Source organism: Thermobia domestica, chromosome 13 (assembly GCF_964235325.1).
Source record: "Thermobia domestica chromosome 13, izTheDome1.hap1.1, whole genome shotgun sequence".
Lineage (NCBI taxonomy): Eukaryota > Metazoa > Arthropoda > Insecta > Zygentoma > Lepismatidae > Thermobia > Thermobia domestica.
Genome location: NC_137466.1, coordinates 215,892,896 through 215,915,854, shown reverse-complemented (window position 1 = coordinate 215,915,854; position 22,959 = coordinate 215,892,896). Strand labels below are relative to the sequence as shown.

At 33.9% G+C, this 22,959-nt stretch overlaps 1 protein-coding gene across 1 annotated transcript in view; it reads right to left on the bottom strand.

The window, feature by feature from the left end:
• Positions 1-1,679: 1,679 nt before the first annotated feature.
• LOC145667969 (uncharacterized) overlaps positions 1,680-22,959 on the bottom strand; it is a 118,865-nt gene continuing 97,585 nt past the window's right edge. The window contains exons 21-28 of the mRNA XM_081735393.1: positions 22,762-22,902; positions 22,391-22,499; positions 15,819-15,928; positions 13,251-13,434; positions 10,453-10,539; positions 9,449-9,627; positions 5,547-5,757; positions 1,680-2,289 (exon numbers count right to left, since the gene is read on the bottom strand). Of these exons, the coding sequence (XP_081591519.1) occupies positions 2,182-2,289; positions 5,547-5,757; positions 9,449-9,627; positions 10,453-10,539; positions 13,251-13,434; positions 15,819-15,928; positions 22,391-22,499; positions 22,762-22,902 (1,129 nt within the window). The 3' untranslated portion in view covers positions 1,680-2,181. The remainder of the gene's footprint in view (positions 2,290-5,546; positions 5,758-9,448; positions 9,628-10,452; positions 10,540-13,250; positions 13,435-15,818; positions 15,929-22,390; positions 22,500-22,761; positions 22,903-22,959) is intronic.

The window sequence follows — 22,959 nt, the reverse complement described above, 5'->3', positions numbered from 1 at the left end:
TTTCTGCTGGCTTAGGTCCATTGTTAACACTCTCGGACCATTGTCCCTAATCAGGTAATCGTTACTAGATTTTCAAATAATTTTGTTTGCAGGAAAGTAAATAAAGCAGTTATTATTATAAGTGGTATTGCTTAATCTTGAAATGAGGTACTAAATTCTTGTAAATTTTACTGACCTATTACAAAGCAGGACCTTGAAAAGTCTTGATCAAACAAGCCTCTCATTGCAAGACGTTGTCTTCTTAAGCATAGATTTAATCACATCAAACAAACTAAGAATCATTTTTAAGCCAATTTACGAGTAGATCTTCATTTCAACTTATACTGTCAACATTTGAACATTTCCACTATAGCAAGGTGGACTTTTAAAAGAAATGTGAGTTGTCAGCTATTTTTAAAAGACTGTACATATTAATCATGTAATCTAAAAGCATGTTGCAACAAATCTTTTAATTTTTAATGTTTTAGAAACATTAGCATTGTATTGCATTTAAAAAATACAAAATTGTACAAGAAGCGCTCAATTGAGGATTACCGAGAAGGGGTGTTTGTATGGATATAGACTATTCGTTACCTTTCTCGCTTTACAATCAAGAGGTCTTGACTTCAAACCCAAGGTTTCATTAGGTGAGTAGCAACATAATATATTTCAATATAACAACCGCGCGACTACTTCAGTCCCTCTTCACCTCTCATTGTTGTTAGTTTCATTGTTAACTTTTAAGATTCCAGTGCATATTAGTATTGCAGCCTCTTTCTGCAAGTTGTTTAAATAAATTAAAATATAAATAATGGATGTAATACTTCGTGATCTTTTTTAAGAGCGTCGAAAGAAGACATATGTGCCGTTTATTGAGTTCGATTACTTACCATGATACCCATTACTACTCGTCCAGGTTAGTATCATTTGATCAGGACTGTTGGAAACGAGAGTGCGTTGGTGCGTCTGCATTATATTGTCTCTGCACTCACGAACTGCAACGGATCCAAGCTCCAGTATTTAATTGCAGCCTACATCTTTGTATCTTTGTTGTTGTATAAAGAGGTATAGATCAAAAACTCTATTATTCAAATAATAATAATAATAATAATAAAGAAAGATAATAATAGCATTCTCTGTCGTTACTGGTAAGTAAAAATGATGGTGAACATAGACAAGAGAAGAATTCAGGAAATCGTGTAATGTAAAAAAAATTTGAAACGTCCTACACTAACTCATGGTTATCAGATCTGAGAAGATTAAAATCGCTTTTGTACTTAATTTACGGAAACATTTTGCTTATAGTTGCTCTGTTATACTTTTTTCGCAAGTAGCTTCCAAGTACCCTAAATAATTTACGATGACTATCATAGGATAAGGGTACATTGCAAATGCATAGTGCGAAAGTTGTTGGTTCTATTTTATACCATCTGAGATTATAATGAGCACAGTCATTTCAGTTCGATTTCTCGAGCTTTTAGTTTCGTCCCATATACTCCTTCTGGTGGACAAATAATTAATTTTCTTGGCTTCAATCCGGGAGATAGAGAGTCAATGGCCGTGCTAGAAATTGAAAAATTTCAAATACTAAATCAGACTAAAGATCTGTCTCATGTAACATCGGTGTAGAAAGGAAACGTTTAACTTCACTAAAACAAAACTGAACAACGTTTATCAAAACTTTTATTCAACTTGTTATTTACAGAGAACATCAAGGAAACTTGAGAGCGTATTTGTAATTTGCTTTGCGCGTGTTTGGCATGATGCGGTTCCTGGCGAGAACTCATGTAATTCGGATCCCACTTTCAATTGTAGGTCCATGTCTCAAACAGCCTCCTTGCTGAAAGAGACGCTTACTGACAATCAACTCAACTGTAATTTTCTCAAATTGTCTGCTATAAGAATCGAATCTCCAGTCTTTGTTGTAAGAGATAAGTCCAGTATCGTGTTTTTATATTATTGATTACAGGGAACAACTGACTCCGTTATTATCTATTAATTAACTAAATTGTGTGATTTTGCAGTCCAGAAAGATAAATTCCGCTGAGAGGTATTTCTAAACGGGCGATATCAGTTATTATGCTGGATTCATTGCGTAAATATCTTCGAATACATTTCACATTTGATGAAAACGCAGATATTGGAGGACATTTAATATATTTTCTTGTTATTCATCTTCGTGTTAAGTAATCTATAAATATGTTATTGTTCTGAACGCTGAACATTGTCATAGAGAGAGATTTCAGAGATCCTCTTCTTCTCCTCTTCAGTATTCACTCCATTTGCCGTTGTAAGCTCAATTTTGATTGGCTGAAAGAGGACAAAAGACTAGTTATTAGAAAATAACAATCAGGTCTTCACAGTAGATATCTGATGTATTGCGTAAGTAAAAGCAACCTAGTGAAATACCAAAGAGAAAAAGAAAAGCATTTCGAATCTTATCAAAAGAAAGCAATTCACTGCGCTGTGAATATTAATGAAACTACAAAAAACGAAAAAAAAACCTCTCTAAGCTTTATTAATGATGTGTGGGAATGGTAAAGAATATTCGACTGGATGGACGAAAAGCTCATAAAAAAAACTTTTACACGGATTATCAAATTTCAGTTAGAATAAGATATGTAGTGACATCAAAACAGTATTTGAACAGTATTTGACACCAAACGGTTTTTTTTTTAATAAGACGTTAAAGAATAAATTGAGAAGAAAATTATGGAATTTTACTTGCAACTAGAAATATACAGGTAGGTTTACTTCCAAACTCCGTTAAACGTTCTTAAACCGTTGTTCAAGACGAACATCTTGTCTTCTGGAAGATCTATATCAGAAGCCCATCCCATCACATATCATCGTCATTTTCTAGTACTCTAAACAGAGCTCAAGTAGATCTCCAATAACTTACTAAACTCCAAAAAAATATGTTTGTCCATGGAGTTCAAACCTGGGATCACATACACAAAATTTTCTCATGCAAGCTAGTCGTCTATTGGAAGACGATTGTAACCCCCAAATAATGTACATCTCCAACACGAGCAAACTATACGCAAGATATATGGCTAGCGTACCCCTATGAAGTGGGAGATCTGGTTTCGATTCCCAATTTGAGCTATTATGGTTTGAATTTGTAACGTTAATTATTTTTCGTTCCGTTACTTTCTCTGGTTACTAATGTATATGTATACGGATTACGAAATTATTCTGGATTGCACAACACAGTTATTCACTTTAGAATATATATTTTCACTTTCAAAATATATCGTATTGTTACAATCAATCTACACAATATGGCACTTCGTTGCATTCTGTCTTTCTACATTGCCATAGCAACGACATTAAAAAAATAATAAACAAGGCGTCATAACAACCAAATTAACAAAACTTTTAATAAGATACAAAATTTCATATTATCCCGATAAGGAACATCTAACATCAAAATAAGCATCCAATTACCTTGTAAGTTTTAAGGCAAATTACAACTGTTGCAACTGTGAGGATTTCATATTATCTTTATATTATAGAGTTAACTAAAAAGTGTTGAGAATTTAATACATTTATTGTGATTTACAAGAAATACATTATGAAACCACAATATACGCAATTTTGTTCAATTACCTTGTACCATTTTTCTGACAACACCATAATTTTGTCACTATGAATCTCCTGTGGTTGTGGTCAAAACACTATGACATGTGGTTTTCACAAGCTTCTTTTCGAAGTAACTAATCTCCATTCAGAGAGTTCCGCAGAAACAATAATCTGATAGAATCGGATACAGGCTATACGGTGGATACATTAAAATCTTGCAGCCATATTCTCTGAATTATTTTCCGGTCGTGAAAGATATATGTGACGTGTATTTTCAGCATGGCATACGACACCCTTCCTGTTAACCAGTTCTGGGCTTTTCTTTTAAATCGCTAGGTGCACTTGCATTAATAGTAGACACTATTGGTCCAAGTATATCGCTCTGCTCAGCGACAGCAAATTGTGGTTCACGATGTCCTTCTAATCACAAAATAACCTTCCTGGGCTACAGTGTGGAGTCTACCACAGACTGTAGAGCTTCTCCTTGCTTCGTCCAGTTTCTTTCCTCCACAGTGTTGTCGTAGGTTATCCACTTTTCCTCACTGCTGATCAGTCGCTTCAGAAATGACTTGAGTTCGTAACGTTTCCATAGAGATTCACAGACAGACACTGTATCAAATGGTTTTTGAGTGAGGCACCAAAAGATCCAGCTTCTTTTTGTAATAAGTTCTCTACAAATGGCTTAACGCTATTTGGTGATAGATGTTTAGATCATTGATTATGTTATGATTGCTTACATTCTGGTATGCTCAGCTTTTTTCCACAATATTCTTTCAGTTTTTCTGAGATTGGTCGTCCATTGCGAGGAGAATATTGAACATCTTGAAATTTGCAGAACGAAAGCACTTTACTATCTTTCGGATGTTGCTTTTGATCACATATCTTGTCCAAGCAGCGTACAAACTTCCTCATGTACTTTAATAAAAATAAAATTGTAAAATGTAGCACAGTTTGGTGGAAAGTTCACCTATCTTCATGCTGCAATACTTTACGTCTGATTATAAGAAACCCAACACTTTTTGCAAAATCACTAACTTCATGTGTGATCTGTCAAATAACGTTAGACCTGACTGACACAGATATTTTGGTCGCTAACATGATATCGTGCGCAAAAAGCACAATAATATATAAATTACCTCATACAATGAAGCTATAGCGAGAAATATCAGTGATGTTAAAATAAATAGTAATAAAGTTCTGATTCGTGGTGGAGTTTTTGTTATATGGCAGCTACCTACCAACTGGCTGGCTTAGGTACGATGGTTGGTTTGAGTCAAGAGATCTTGTTCTACACTCTTTTCATTGCAGCTCAGAAATGAACCTTGCCTCTGTAAAATTGAAACTCTAGGAATGTGGAAAGAGTCTAGGGCAGACTATATCACTTCCTCATTGTGCCGAATTCGAGAAAATTATAATCACGTCTAGGCAACCTATGGTCCTCTTTGGTTGTCGCGAATAAGGAATCCTCTTTCCCCTCTTAAATTAGTACTTCACATTATTAATAGTATTTTGGCTTTTTACTAAGCGCTCGAAATGAAATAAAGTGAAATCTTTAAGTTTTACGTTCCACAGCTATGCCGGCTAGGTTAAAGGAAACCGTGATGGCGACAAATGAATGAAAATGGTGGGGGAAAAGAAAATGGGAGGAAACGGGAGAACACCCACAAAACCCACGCACACAGTGTTTGTCCACCACAAGTTTCATTTGGCTCGTGTTGGGATCGGACTAAGTACCCCATGCACCAGAGGTGAACGCTTGGCCACTGAACCACCGCAGCCCCAGGAAGCGCTCGGATATAATGTAACAACGAAAGACTAGCATTACCTTCACCAATTATTAAGGTTAATATACAAGAAAACATGATAGTATAGACATTCTCCAAACACTTTATGCATCCTTAAAGAAACCTTCATTTATACACAACATGTAATTTCAAGTCATAAATGTATGCACTGAATTAGAAGTTATAATTATTGTTTACCTCTTTCGTTAAGAGAGCTTCATCCACAGCTTCAGGTAGCTTCTTTGGAAGGAATCTATGGATTACTGGAGAAAGCAGCGTATGATCAACTTCTTTTGGATCTCTTGGGCCTGTTAAGAAGCTTACAAGCAATCCAACCGCGAGAGTCGAACCCACGCCCAGTGCTGTATACCACATGTAAGAGATTCTATACAACACAAACACATCGTCGCTGCAACAATGATAATAACATTAATAATAACAAGAAGAATTCAATTAAATAAATTAAGCAACTGAATAAAATGTCGTTTTTCACCACACTTCTACATACATTGTAAACTCCATTATAACTTAAGATGGTTTAGAAATGCGACTAAATAGCTTGCATTTATTTCCGGAAATTTCACGTAGCTATATATCGCCACTTCAATAATGGATTTTGCTACAATGCTGATTACTCTCATAATAATAATTTTATGATATTTGAATTGAAATCGTACACTTTGTTAAAGTGTTCAAGATCTTAGTTTGATCAACCAACGAAAATCAATAGGAACGTGTAATGAATCAAAAGTTATTTAAACATTTTTACTACAGTGCTATAGGATAAGTGTTCCAAGAAAGAAACAAATAACCAGATAAAGTGTTATGAATAGACCAAAACTAAGGAGAAATATTCCTTGCATTTAAGTTATTATTACTTACTACCAAATGGAAGTAAATACACAACTAAATTTGACATTGACCACTATTTACATCCTTCATTTATCAAGAACATTTTACTTTCTCTTTACTATTAATGAAACAACTTTCTCTTAACACTAAGAAAGCATTCCACATGTGCAGTTCAATTTTTATTTTTAAAACATACTAATCACGCCATACATTGTAGAGGTTAGCTATGGTTTATTATTATTATTATTGTAAATGTTTGTGACATTAACTTTTTTACCAATTTCACTGTTTTATAAAAATCGATAACTTTTTACGAAATTTTCCCGAAACACATAATTTTGGTGAGAGGATGAAACTACTCACTCGTTCAAAATATACTAATTTTAGACCAAGCAGTAGGAATTGTGGTTAAATTTTATATGGAGCATGTTGACCATATTCTGTCCAATTCCAGTAATTTCTACAACATCGCAAAATTGAGCTAAAGTTTCCCTCATTCTCGACTGACACAAAATTTACACAGTGAGGATGATTACAAAGTTTGAGAAATTATCTGCCGTATACTACCAAAATCGAATATATTTCTTTTACGAAACATCGTGTTAGTAGATGATATAAATCACTGTTTAATTATTCACTAATTTTCATTTCATGCGAAAAGGTCATTGGAGAGTATCAAAGAAAGCAGCTTATGCACTAAACTGTATCAGTTTAAAAACTAGTGAAAATTATCAAATAAAAAAATAATATTATTTAATAAGAAATGTTCAACATTTGGAGGAACTTCCTGTTTTACACGTTTGTTTTTGATCGGTTTTAACGCAGTCGATGCAAAATAATCGAAACAATCTAGACGAAAGTTTGACTCTGTTGTGCAAAAACTAACATTTTTTTACCTAATTTATCCTGAAAAATTAGATTATATCTGTAGGAGTATATTTAAAACATGATGTAGATTTTACCTCTTGTAATCTTCATATTCTTTGTAGATTTCAACTATAGATATTGGTAGAGCTACTTTGGAAGGATGACCAAAGACACAAACCAAATATTTTAAAAAATCGAAAGTTATCAGAGTCAATCCATGCAAAGTGATCGAGAAAATAGAAAAACTGCCGCTCAATCTGTTCAAAAAATTAATCTTTTCATGAATGTTTAACCTATATCAGGGTACTTCAAAACCACAATTAATTATTTTTACAACATCCCGTGGAAACACAGTAGCTGACACCATTTTTCGTTTTTTTTTCGATTGTAGGCGTTTACGTTGTTTTGAATATCTCAGAATATATTTGTCCTACCAAATTGAAAATTGCTGGTCGTCTCTAACTCATCCACAGTTAAACTTTGATCTCTTACCATTTTCGCCTAAAACCACTTGAACGGGTAGAAATCAGGATGTACAACATTTTCGGACATTGAAGACATGTCTGGTGAGAGGAAACAATTGACGTAGAGGACTGAATTTATGTGTGCATATAGTCTGGGGTCATAAGTTTATACACAAAAATTTACAAACCTGTAGCTGCTCCCAAAGACCTGAGAAGAGATCGTAAATTTGGGAAATTATGCCATTTTAGCATCTTTCACTGTCCAATATCTCCAATGGGCCTGGATGAAAAAATCTGAAATTTTGGAAATAGGTAGTCCTTTAGCATACCATAACACACAACAAAGCGCGTTTTGTGTTTTTGAGCAGAAAGGGGTCAAAGTATTAAGTAATGACGTCATGTTCCAGTAGGTGTTGTGTTCATAAATTCTACTGGACATTTTTTGTCGTGAAGTAAAGTAAAGTAGAATGAATGGTTAATCCAGTCGAGGCTCTCAAGCTCGTTTCTATCCTCTAGTTGTAACATTGACATATCACACCCATAGCAGCACTGGTGAAGGATGCCGCTATCAGCAGAAGGACAGAAAAGTCAAAATGCATACTTGACAAAAAAAAGTCCGTAAGTACTTCTTGCTGCTTGTTGTATCAATGATATTCAATCATGCTTATTTTTTTGTTTTAACTGTCAACTCATGCAGGCGACTGTTGTCCTTTGGTTTGATCTACATTCCCAAGTCAGTGAACACTTACTCGCTGTAAACACTGACTGCACTCGACTGGACTAACCATTCATTCTACTTTAATTTACTTCACAACAACAAATTTCCAGTAGAATTTATGGACAAAACACCTCCTAGAATATGACGTCATTACATAATACTTTGATCCCCTTTTGCTCAAAAACCCAAAACGCGATTTATTGTGTGTAATGGTATACTAAAGGACTACCTATTCCCAAAATTTCAGATTTTTTCATCAAGGTCCACTAGAGATATTGAACAGTGAAGTATGTTAAATTGGCATAATTCCCTAATTTTACGATCCTTTTTCAGGTCTTTGGGAGCAGCTACAGGTCTGTAAAATTTTGTGTATAAACTTATGGCCCCATACTACATGCACACACAAATTCAGACCTCTACGTCAGTTGTTTACTCTTCCGAAACATGTCTTCAGTGTCCAAAAATGTTCCTACTGTAGACCCTGATTTCACCGTCTTCAAGTGGTTCTAGTCAAAAATGTAAAGAAATCAAAGTTTTAGCTCTGAATGAGTTGAAGACTCCAGCAATTTTCAATTCGATATTACAAATACATTCTGAGATATTCAAAACAACGTAAACGCCTATAATCGAAAAACCGCAAAATGGCGGCAGCCGCTGTGTCGTCATGGGATGTTGTAAAAAAAATAATTAATCATGGTTTTGAAGTACTTTGATATAGGTTAAACATTCATGAAAAAATTAGATTTTCTGGGTATGGTTGAGCGGCACATGCTTGATCACTTGGAATGACTTATCACAGATCCAAGAGTTATCATAGATACAAAAATTACCAGTTGAGTAAAATGACTAGGTTCACTTCAATTATATTAGCTGAGAGATTAAATGAAATTAATTTTAGTAGGGCTTTTTATGGCTGGGTTTGTCTCACAGAAATATTAATTCGTCATGATGATAATGCAATCCATACTTTTGGTAATCATGAAATGAACAACACTCACAAAACTTTCTCATTTAGCTCTGTTAGACTGCTAAATAATATGAAACATTTCGGAAAGATCTCACAATATGAGCTGTAATTAAGCTCCAGAACCACAAAGAAACGAAACAAAATATAGTGACGTCCGAATTGTATTAGATAATAAACTTAATAATTCAAGTAAACGCATTTCCATTAAACAATCAAAAATCAAACTTCCTACCTATTTCCGTAGTTCACTGTTGTAGTTGTCAAATTTGTCGATTCAAAAACGTAGGTACAACCTTCAATTGTGACTGGTTTTGTTGGGAAAGACAACTTTTTAGCAGCGATCTGGACTTGAGTTCCCATCGCTACCCATGACATAAACGCCAGACCAGCCAGTCCTCCGTACAAAGCTCCCTTAAAAAATAATCGTTTTCCCAAAATATTATTATTAAATAAATAATTAAAATAATCATAATTATTTTGTCATGTAAAAACCACTTAGGAAGCAATATAAAAATAATATTTCTTCCATCTAAATTAAAGCCTAATAACTTCACTATATTCGAATCATTACACTCAAGATTGATGATTTTAAAGTAACAAAAATTCTAAATTTGATCATTGGTGAAGCCAAACTTTCTTGCAAGCTCCTATAATTCAGAATTTAACGTTTCTAGACTTATTTAGTAGGTTTCCCTCAGATCCTGGTGCTCTGGTTACTAGCTTAGTTGGTTTATATCTTCACGACTGGTATAACAAATTATGTTTAGTAATATATATGTTAATTTATAGATGTAGTGAAACCTTTCTTTCTTGTATATCATGTTTAACCTTTATTTTACGGCTGTCAGTACACTGCCAGAATAGTAAATCCGTTCTTTCCCGCGTGTCACTGTACTGACACAGGCGAAATGTTTACTTTGACCCGCGAGCACACATATTTTTTTTTAACTGATGTGCCTTATTGTATGAAGAGATAGTCCATAGTGAAAGGAACCAAAAACGTTGGTTCTCAACCGGTGTGCTCGCGGGTCAAAGTAGACCTTTCGCCTGTGTCAGTACAGTGCCACGCGGGAAAGAACGGATTTACTATTCTGGCAGTGTACTAACAAGCCGTAAAATAAAGGTTAATGAGTAGGATAAGTTATTTCAGCACTGAAGGATATGAATTACTATTGTGACTCGAGATGATTCTTTAAAAAATAATATACCTAGGTATAATTAAAACCTAGGACTTACCTTTGAGTTTACCCAAGGAAAGAACATCCCTAAGGAAAAGACACCTAACATGGCTCCTCCATTAATTCCTAGGAGACTTGGGGCAACCTGCAGAGAAATTAAAATGTGTTAAATGCTCACAAAGAAGCATTAAATTTAATGTTATGATACCATCTGAACATATAATCTGGAACAAATTGGTACATCAGATACTAAAGATTTGGCTTCTAGCAAATACCATATTTATCTTTTAGTTGAATTATATTAATGATGTGCTAGGATGTTGTATTTACTAAATATGTGAAATGTTTTCCTAAATTATTTAGGATTAGAAGTTAGGTATCTGGGATATTAGCAACTATGGTCATATTAGACCGTCACGTATGAGAGATGATGTTAATCGATATTCACACTACCGGGAAAGTGAGGAGGAAGAGAGGTATGGGAAGGAAGGAAACAGCATTGGATTACTATCTTAGGTACCATCCCAATGATTAGGTATTATGTTATAACCATTTAATACTGTAGACTGAGTTTGTGATACTTCTGCAAAATCGATAACTCCTTATATGTAAGTGTTATGTGATGGCAGTAGCACACAAACAATTGGATTTTTTTTTTTTTTTTTGACAATTCTGCAAGTTGCTGCAGTATCGTAAAACTTTCATTGTGCAGATCCGGAAAACAGCACTAAACCCTTATTTTTAATACTACATTTTAATTGTCAATTTTGGACTCAATCATCGACCTATACATGTTGAAACCACACAATAACTTTGTTATAATCATTTGGAGTTTTAGAAAATTCTGAAGACGCTACTCCTTGCTGATTTTGCAACCACCCAAACACACTTCACCCAACATATGATTAAGGTTTACGCAAGAGTTTGATTTGCAAAGGAAAATATGCTTCATGCGAAGATAAAGCATGACATATACTTGTAGACTACAATGGGGTTTTCAGGCTTTCTAACACGACATCTTAGGAAGAGGTCTTACTAATGGTTATTACGCTTATTTAATATATCTCCAAGTAGCCTTAATAACAGATATTAATTAGAATATTTAAACCTATTTGGAGGGGGAATAAAGAAGTAACTGATTATTAATTTTAAGTTTAACGTCCCTTTCAACAGGAGGACTATGTGAGATGCGGACTTAAACCTTAACATCAGATCCGAAATTACTTACGATACGAGAAAGAGAAGTAGCGTCAAGCTATACAACGAGAAATCGGAGAGAATTTTATATGAAAAACAGAAGAAAATCGAAGATATAGGAAAAGTAAGATCCAATGATGTGAAGATAGAAGGAAAAATATTATAGAACAGTAAAATTGATATGAATTTTACAAATAATATGTGCATCATTCTTAGGAAGAAATAAACAACAATAAATGCGATCTGCAATTTAACAGCGTGTTTTGTTACATATACAATATCTAAATAAGCAGTTGCTTCTTCGAGCAGAATACAACTGTTAGCAACAAATGACATACTTTCTAGGGTCACGACAGTTCATTTACTCGTTTCTCTCGAAAACTATTAATAAAATTTCACTTTCCAAATTGTTATTTGTTCAGCCCGATATGATCTATTGTCTGATATATGTCTTATATTTCATTAATGTTTTAGTTGAACATAAAGTAAGAATAGAGAATTAACTATAATTTTACCTCAGGCTGCAAACAATGTTAATAATATTATTAATTAGTGCACTACAACTTTTGCCTAAGGTATTCATTCATTAATTAGTAATAAATAAATAGACAAATAGAGTACTTTGTAAAGAAGCTTTACGTGTTACTTTTCTTATTCTTTGTGTTATTAGCAACGTCGTACACATTCGATAAACATGCATCAAAACTTTCGCTAAGCCGTTTCCCTAGAGACTGGCGCATGACATTTTCCCCTGTACATACATAATGACGTACAAACATGGTGGTCATTGTTTTAAGCGCACGAGTAGCAGGCTGGAATTCAATCGCAAATTTCGACCAGTTAGAATCATCGCATGAGTGAAAGGAAGTGTTCGCAATAATCAGCTAGCTCTGAAGTTTTTCTCAATAAAAAAATCAATGGGAATGTCCATTCCAGAACATGATTGCACGAAGTAGTTTTGAGAAGAGCATTCCAGTATACTTCATGAGTCATGCTATTGGCACTGTTGTCTTGCAAGTGTCAGAATAAACACAACACTAAGGGAGGCAATATTAATTCACCTCGATAACTTCATTTTTCTAGTACATCATCAGGTTTCAAGTTTACAAAGGCATTAAATTTTCTTTATTCCTTCGAAACTATCTATGAGGTTACATTCATGCTCACGCATATCATTTAGTTATCTAAAAAAAGGTCTATCGATTGGTAAACATTCATTTGAAAACTGTTGTTTCGTTAAACGTTGATAATAATGTAGAATTTCTTGAGCGTCGATGTCTTTTCACCAAATTTTCCAATTCATGTTTCACTGATTCGAAACCAGAACCAAAGATACAAAATAAAGCTACCATACATGAAATAACTATGGTACTTTCCTCATCTTGAAGATAAAACGTGGGAATTGTTTGTTCATGCTTGCAATAAAAATTTAAAGTCAATGCAGCAATTTATAAAACTACCATTAAATAATATTATGAATCTCTTCTATAGATAACTCTCTTTCTAAGCGCCATTAGATTTCAGAAAAACTGAAAGAAATACCAATACTTTTGCTTTACAAATATCGAATTAGCTATTTCCTATTATTGTAGTGTTATACAATCCCAATCCTGTTACCTATTACCAAAGTTGTGAAAAACAATTCTATTAATACTTCACCTGCATAACACCTCCAAGATTTTCCACAACAAACACTAAACCCACACAAATGACGCCAAATATTACAACAACAGCTTTCATTATGATGCTTTCACGCTTCTCCGTGATACTCATTCTACAGTAGCCTTTGAGGAAGTCCTCCAGGATTACAGCTGCCATTGCGTTTAGCCCAGTAGACATAGAACTGCAGAAACACAATATGTTCATAAATATTTAACCTATTTCAAGTTACTTTTCTACTTTGTATTTATTGTTTACTAAAAGAGAAAAGAAAACAAGATTTAGACTTTAGATAGGTGGTAATATTCCCAGCCAATATCTAAAATGGCAGAAAATTAAAGAAAGGATAGAAATAACAAAACAAGCCTTTAGAAAGAAACGGGTATTTTCTGGCTCATTCAATAGACAGCTATAGAAGTTACATATGGTTTATTTGTAGTATAATAGTGTATGAAGCAAGCAATATGAAACTGCAATATTTGTAGAAAAATTATCTAAAAGTAAATTAGCTGAATGGATGGTTAGTTATTTTAAGGTTAATGTTCTTTGAAGCGCCAAGAATACATAAGATGTCCGAATATTTATACTGATACAAACTAAGTCAATGTTTTCTTTCATATATTTTAATGAGAAAGCTTCGAGAATATATGCAATGCGGTAGCGGTGCAGAAAGGATCCAAATTCAATGCTAATCATTTCAAACATATTTTACATTTAAGATCTCTACTTAAAGCTTTTTTCAGTGCTTAAAATACCCATTTCCAGGTATTATAAATATATCTCATAATGTAAAAAAAAAAAGAAAACAACGTTTACTTTTTCATTTATTTAAACAGAGCTTACAAATTTTCATGACTTTTATGTCTTTTTCTCACGACTTTGATGATTGAACTTTAATCTCGTGTCGCCTGTTTATTTCTAGAACGAGATAGCTCAAAATTCCTAACTTTTGAGGAGAACCGTTTAAAGTTTCGAAACGCAATGGAAGCAAATGGCACAAGAACGACAGAAAGTGCTCTCTAGCGCCCAGTTTTAGAAGCACATCTGTGAATTTTTTTTACCAAAGATAGACATAAAGATTAGCTTTCATTTTCTGAACGGAAGTCAATAGGGTTGATTTTTGAATTATGTTGTTCTTGAAATGAATCGATGTGTTCTGAATGTCCCATATATTAAGGTTTTCGACCATTAATTAGATATTTGAACAATTTAAAAGAAAAATAAATGAATCTTTAAGGAATGGAAAGCAAACTACATGTATCAATTTTTAAGTGTACGTAAATCCCAAAATGTTTAAATGAGTATTTAAAGAAGTGAACTGTATGCTACTAAACTGAACAAAACTACCTTATAAACCAGAACATTTTTATTTTTTTTATTTTAAGGAAGTCATGAAACAATGATTCTACCTTTAAATGAAGCTAGTAAACTGTGGTTAGTTCTAGGTTTCTGTAGTAACTGCGCTCACATTCGGTAAAAACTAATAAGTTTAAAGCCACTATTACATTAACCCAGTGCTGAAAGTGGAAATGTAATAGACGTGGAAAATTCATAGAATTTGAATATAGATTACAATGTGTAATGAAATATGGAAATAAAAATAAAGAAGAAGAAAAAGGAAATTAGCTTGTATGTTTCGTGTTTAAAATCTCTTGTCGTCGCGAATTCTGTCGAGGAATTTGAAGCTTAAAATATACAAAATGATAATCATGCCTGTTGTTCTGTATGGTTGCGAAACATGGTCACTTACTCTGAGGAAAGAACATAGACTAAAAGTATTTGAGAACAGGATCTTGAGACGAATATTTGGACCCAAGAGGAACCGGAATGCGGAATGGCGGAAACTTCATAACGAGGAACTACATAATTTATATGGTTTACCCAACATTGTTAGGGTCGTCAAGTCTAGGATGCCTAGGTGGGCGGGTCATGTAGCTAGAATGGAAGAAAGTAGAAACGCTTCCAAAGTCTTGACTGGAAGACCAATCGGAAAACGACCATTAGGAAGACCTAGGCGCAGGTGGGAGGACAATATTAAGATGGATCTCGCAGAGATTGGAATACAAAGTAGAAACTGGATGCAGTTAGCTAAGGATAGAATTCAGTGGAGAGCTTTTGTGAACGCGGCATTGAACCTCTGGGTTCCTTAGGCCATAGAGTTAGTTAGAGTTAGCTTGTATGTTTATATATACCGTACATTTATATTTGCTCAATGTTCGTATATCACTTTCAAAGAGAATTATTCTAACTCTGTAAAACCGAAGACAATTTAGTACATTCACATAAAAAATGCCATTTCATATATTTAAACACTTTGTTGAAAGTGAGTCATGAGAAGTGTAACTAATGTGTCCTTGTGTAATTTTTGTTTGTTAACAATTGTCTGTGTATTGTATAAACAATTTTAACAAGCTCTTAAAGCCAGGTTTGTTAATCGGAAAGTCGTTTTTGTTCCTTCTGAAGTAGTATGTAACAAGACTGGCAACCAGAGGTAAGTATCTACTGGTGAGACTTCCGTTCCCCCGCCTCACTCAACGCTGTCACTATGGTAGCCAAAGTACTACATACCTAAGAGCTGCACTAAAAACTCCAGCAATGAACAATCCTGGTAAACCTGGAATATGTCCTGAAGTATCCATCACAAATAATGGTAATAATTGGTCCCGAGCTTTTGCCAGCTAAAACAAAAATAAATGTATCACATTATGCGTGAATTTTATTTGAAGCTCATATCAGATGTTCAAACAAAATGGGAAATTACTTGCAGTACCAATTAAGTTAAATACTATTTTATGCGGGTGAAGAGTATTTGCTAAGGTGGAAGGAGCCATAATAGGATTGTAGGTGGGTCCTCTCATGTACGGTTCAGACGGAAGGAAAATGAAAGAGAAGGCTGGATATTCAGAGTCACTTAAGCCAAGCAATTATTATATAATAATAAACACATTGTAACATAACATTGTTTTAGTGTCAAACTAACGTTTAACCTACTAGCATTATACATTCACATAAATATAACTAAAAGAAATGGATTACCGTTGGGAGTACGAAAATATAAGAATAGAATTAAAAGAAAGTACAAGTACTTATGATATCTTCGACACGAACGCTTTAAACATTATAAGTTACCCTATTAATGCAAAAACTGGTTATCTGTTAGAATTTCGTCTTTCTTGGATTTCAGTCTTCCATAGAATATTCTTGTCAAGAGATCTGAAACATGAAGAAACAAACTTATCGTTCTTTCATCTCACATTTCCAAGCACCTTCTGTTTTTCGCATTGGAGCTATCTTGCTCTTCTGGAAGAATGGAATCACTTTAGTTTCTTCATAAAAATATTTAGTTCGGATAGTTTATACAACCTATCCTGAACTTTTGTCCACGCCCTTTGTATGATTTATCCTGGTACTTCATCTAACCTTTTGACTTTCCCCTGTTTTAGATCTTGTAATACTTTGTCGTGTTCTGATCTGAGTATGAAGCTTCCTTATGTCTCTTCTACGTCTGTTTAACAGGTCCTCTAATTTCTTGTAGCTTCCATAGAGTCTTTCTAAATAATCCTTTCATGTAGCGATAGTACCGAGACCGAGACGGACTTTTATATACCGAGACCGAGACAAACCTCTATAAATCGAGACAAGACCGATACGAGACTTCGGTCAGTCTCGAAGCTTCGGTCTCGTCTGGAATATTGATATTGATAGCTATTAAAATTGCCTTTACTCAAAATTTCTTTTGATGCTGTGTTAGCCTCTCCCGAAACAAAATCCACTGCTGATGTATATAGCCTTCTCTCTCTCTTTCTCTCGATATATATATATATATATATATATATATATATATATATATATATATATATATATATATATATATATATTTAAAATGCTGAAATTTTGTACCAAGTTGTGTGAAATATTGAAGGGGAAATTCTTCCAAATACTCTGCAATATAATTAGATAAACAAGCAGTGTTGCTGACGCAACATAAAATTGTATTTCTCAATTTACGCAACGTAAGGTATTACGTATTTTAAATTTAGATACTAAATAAAACCATAATACCACATACATTATTCACTGTAACAAAATACAATACAGTATCACTAACATCGACATTTTGGAAATCTCTAATAACTCAAATGGCATAGACAGTGCAATGCGCATGAATTGTATCTTAGCATCAAATACTATGATCATGGTATAATGTATTTTGAATTAAGGAAGGAATAAAGTTACAAGAAATGATAATTTTAACTTTCTCTAAAGACTTTATTCGAAAATGTATTGACTTATCACATTTCGTCATGTAGATGCTTCCAAAAGACTTAAATGATCATAATGCCGATTTACAACAGTTGCTATTTCAAACCGTTTCAAAGATACCCAACACATGGGTAGTGATTGTTATACTGCTTAAAATGACGTATTTGTGTTAAATTATTTCAATGATTTTTGTTTCTATAATATTACAACAATAGTTTTAGGTATTTTCCATAGACAGAAACATTGCTTTGTATATTTAATAATATAAAAAGTTATTATTTGCTGAGCAAAACATTTTTTTACATCAAAAACTAAATATTTGTGTTATAAATTTCGCCAACTAGCTCTGGCTTCATCAGACACTATAAGATACAGGAGTAATCTCAGCGGTTGTATGTATATGATATTGTACATTACTCCTGTATCTCATAGTGTCTGATGATCCCAAAGTTAGTTGGCGAAACTGTCACAACTATTTAGTTTTGATGTAAAAAAAATGTTTCGCTCAGTAAATAATATCTTTGTGCTTAATAAAACTTTTTGATGGTTCTAATTACAACAAGTCGCAGTTACATTATTTTAAGCAGCAGCGTTATTTGCCTACTTAAATAAATTGCTAAATATTATTTTAATATAGCGCAAATAACGTAGCTAAACTGTGAAATATTTAAAAATTACTCGTAATTTGTTTTATGGTGCAAGAATGTTTTCAAAAGACGACATTTTTCAGTCTTTGGGCTACATTAATATTAATTCAATTTTTTTTAGTCCAGCATTACATGTTAATGCAAATTGTAACTTTTCAGTAGCACTAATTGTTCCCCTTAAGCCTTAGGCCTGTGTACACTTTAGATTAAAATCGTGTTCAACTAAAAGTTCTGATTACATTTCACTTGCTTTAGTTTAACTCCGATCATCTCAAACTTAATCCATACCACATAACAATGTGCAATTATTCAAGGACTTACAATTAGTAACACACATTGTGTTGATTTTTGGTTTGGTTTGCTTTAGTTTAACGTCCCACAATTATGCTAGGATGGCTACAGGAGACGTGGAGCTACTGATTATAGTGAAATCCGAAAAAATTCGGTCGTTCAACTTTACCTCCACCGGGGATCGAACTCGAGACCACGCGAACCGAAGTCAAACGTCTAGATGGATAGGGATCCTTACATTGATGATTTAAATCATTCAGTCAGTGTTACCGGATCAGAAGAGTAAAAAGTAGTGTGTCTGTGCTCCAAAAGTAGCGGATTTAAACTATTTGTAGTTCAAATACATTGAAATGAATTAATTGCAACCAAGGGGGCGCGGTGGCTCAGTGGTAGAGCGTTCACCTCTGGTGCTTGGGGTCCCGGGTTCGATCCCAGCCTCCACCAAGTGAACTTTGTGGTGGACAAACACCGTGCTCGTGGGTTTTCTCGGGGCTCTCCCGTTTCCTCCCACTTTCTTCATTCCACCATTTCACTCATCTCTCATCATCACCGTCTCCTTTAGCCTAACCGGCATAACCGTGGGACGTAAAACTTAAAGATTTCATTTCATTTTTTTAATTGCAACCAATCATTGATACTAATGAAATAATTTTTACATGGTCTGGAAAATGTGCTGGACATATTACAAGAAGAAATTATGATTGATGGACGAAAACAATTTTAGAATGGATAACACGAGACAAAAATAGCCTAGGAAACGTCCGCACACAAGAAGGTGTGATGAAATCTAGAACCACTGGGGAGTAACCTGGAAAAGAATTGTCCAAGATAGATAGTTGTGGAGAAGATTTGGAAAGACCTTCATCCAGCAGTAGATTGATAACTTTTGATTATGACGGTGGTGATGATTTTATTATATCTGGATCTCAGAGGTAAACTAAACCAAATCATAATTTCGAAATTTTACAGGAGAAGCGAAAACCGTTTCCTTAAGTAAGACCTATAGTACTGTTTTTCAAACTTACTAAGTAATTAGTTACAAAGTAGTAGAATGGTTTCAGACTTACATTATTACACCACTAGAAAGAACATAATCTACTAAGTAAAATAGGATAAAAGTGGATCCAAAATTTAACGAAAGTCGTACAGCGGAAAAATCTGATGAAAATTTTAACTATTCAATCCTTCATGTTGCAGTAACCCTATGAAAATTAATACAAAAGAAAAGTAGAAAGTTAAGAATCACTTGTTTTTGCTAGAGAGAGAGAAAGAGAGAGAGAGAGAGAGAGAGAGAAAATACGTTGATACAGATAGCTCGAATTATCTGTATACTTATGTAATATGTATGTCCATGTTTCGTAAGTAATTTCAACGTAATGAATGCACGATTAGTTTTTCTCGAATAAAGATCGCATGCACCGCTGAGACCTCAGCAATAAGGTTAATCTATGTTACGGCACTAGATATATTCTTATGTAATCCATTACGAGCTTCTGAACATGTATAAGAAACAAAATGTATATGAAATAAGACGCGAACTATGTGAAACATCAGTCTTTGAATCTAACTTGTTTCGTGATCCAACCTGAGACCACACGTAGCAGCGATGAATGCCGTAACTCCCACCACAAGGTTGAGGAAGTTCGTGTTATAAAGTGTCAATTAAACACGGAGATGTGAAACGGTAATAAAGCATTTGATCAATTTGAAACAAAATATATTGTAGTGATAATTTACCCTATTTGTTAAGATAATAAACGTTTTATTCTGTTTTACAATGACAGTCAAAGCAGAATGTATTCAATAATAAAAGAGAATTTCTATTTCGGTACTACTAAATACATTCGTGTTGCTATGTGTTGCGTTATCCGTTAGGAAATATTGAGCAATTCTGATTCAAAGGAAGGAAATAAACTACTGTATAGTACTGGAGTTAATCCAATAGAGTTTAATTGTATAGGCAGTACTGAGGCTATATGAGACAAAGTCTATTGCTGAAAGCGAAATATGGTTTACTATTAGGATTTTATCCCAGGCATGGTATAACCACTAATGATTGAACCTGGAACACACACACATACATTAGCGCTAGCAATTAGATATGAAGACGTACACCCTGCTATAATTCTAAGTCATGAATGAAGGCAAAAAATAACAAGCGGAAACAACAGACTGTACGACATTAATACTTTCACAATTTTAATTTCATACTATTTATTTCGAAATTTTCGAGACGAGACCGAGACTTGACCCTCAAGATCGAGAAAGGCATCTGTTGACCGAGAAGAAACCGAAACCGAGACCGAGGTGTTTGACTCAAGACCGAGACCGTTATTTATCAAGCGAGACGAGACCGAGAGTGTACAAAGTCTCGTCTCGTCTCGATACCATCCCTACTTTCATGCTTCCATGTTTTCAAAGTCATGGGGCAATCCTCTTTATCTTTTAATACTTAGGTCCTTGTTATCATTAGTTTGAAGTTCCTCTTAATCTTCTTATAAGCCATACTTAGTCTTGCTGTGTACTTATCATTTTCTGTTTCTTCACATACTCGTCTTAACCACTGCTCCTTGACAACTCTGCATTTTTGAATGAACTGATTTATTATTCTTCTGTGCTGTTCCTTATCCTCATTGTTGTTGGTATTTTGCAAGTTCCTTCTCTCATTCATTAATTCCAGATTTCTTTCCCCGCTATTTTGTCTTTCTAATCTAATGAATTCCTCTTGGTGGTAAGAAAGATGGCCATTATTTATGAATGACTACTCCCGATTAGTTTCTTTACTGTCTTCTTCACAAAACTTTGTTGATTATCTTTGTTCTTTAGCTTCTCTGTGTCAAGCTTTTAATTTTTATTCTTTTCCGTCCAGATCGTTAATTCCAACTCACTCTATCACGACTGAGTTTGGTTATTGTCCATCGGCTCTTGGGTAATCTCCACCGTTCTTATTTATTTATTTATTTATTTATTTATTTATTTATTTATTTATTTATTTATTTTTCCTTTATCAATCTTGTACCTCACTTGATCCTTCGATATTTTCTACAGTACATTTGAACACTGCACTTGTTTCGTGAAGCTAGTATCTGCTACTACTAACTTGTTATTCGTGCAAAATTTAATCATGCTTTTTCCTCTTTTGTTGTGCTTTCCTGGTCTGTATTTTGCTACTGTCCGCATTATAATCTCCTACCAAAATAAGACTTTCTTTATTTTCTATATCTTAAATTGTATTTTCAATAGCTTGGTAAACTTGCTCTACTACAAATATGTAGAACATTTTTTTAATATTAACACTTAATTTTACAGATCTAATATTTGGAGATCATATACTGTAAGACAAGTTACTGAGTAGAAACCGATAGGTGTTCATGCAAGATGGCTCTAGTATCATATTATACACAACGTTCAAAATTCTCTTGTAATGAAACTCTTCATACTGGCTTATAGGCCAGCGATCATGACTTACATAGAATATCCCCTAATTTTGCTTTCCCATGCAAGAAAATTACAATTCCGAAAATCCACTTTCCGTGAATATCCAACAAAATGATAGCATATGAATTGGTCAATCAATCTTACACATATCAATAAAGTCGAACTTATTGATTACACGCCACCCTGAGTTAAAGCTTTGGAGAAACCAGAAAGAAGAATAACTAATAATATGCATAACTTGCACTGTATTCAATAAATGTCATTAATCACACTCCAACTATCAGTATTTACACTTATTTGGCTTATTGACTACTTTGTATATGAAGTACGCATCCTAAAGCAACTTTAGAACATGATTGCGTGAAGTAGTTCTGAGAACAACCCAGTATTTATTCAATTTGGAATATGAGGTAGAATGACCTCATAACACTACATACTAATGTCCTTTTTAAGAATAACTTGCATTTTCTAATGTCCTCAACATTAATTACATTTGCTTACCTTTGTTGTAAGTGGATCACAATCATAGTATGACGCAAAAATTAAAAGCCCTGAATAGGAACATATCGAGGCCAGAGAAATCGCCCCAAATACAAAAGCCCAGAGAGCACTGAAATAGAAACATCTTTTAATGAAAATTTTCATCGCTTTATCATCATACACTTCAGTGAAAGATGGTTTGTCTATTGTTTTGATTAAACAAAACGAAGCTCATATTTTCGAGTAGTATAGTGAGAAAATTGAAGGTAATTACAAAAATAAAACTTCATACAATTTACCATCTTCATTAATTCTGGAACTTGTAAAAATATGTTAAGATTTCATGATATCGACAGAAGGAATTGACACTACAAAACGCTATCGATACTTACATTCTTGCTTTCCGTAAAGTAGAGAGAGCAAGATATCTTTGAACCATCGTCTGATTACAGGCATTTATGGACAGCCAGTGGCCAAGACCTCCAAAAGCGACATTCCAGAATGTGTGCCGAATTAAAGGATTTGGGTCCATGCTGAAAGAAATATTTTACAAAAAGTGCAATGTTTTAGTGGACTCTTAACTGAACACA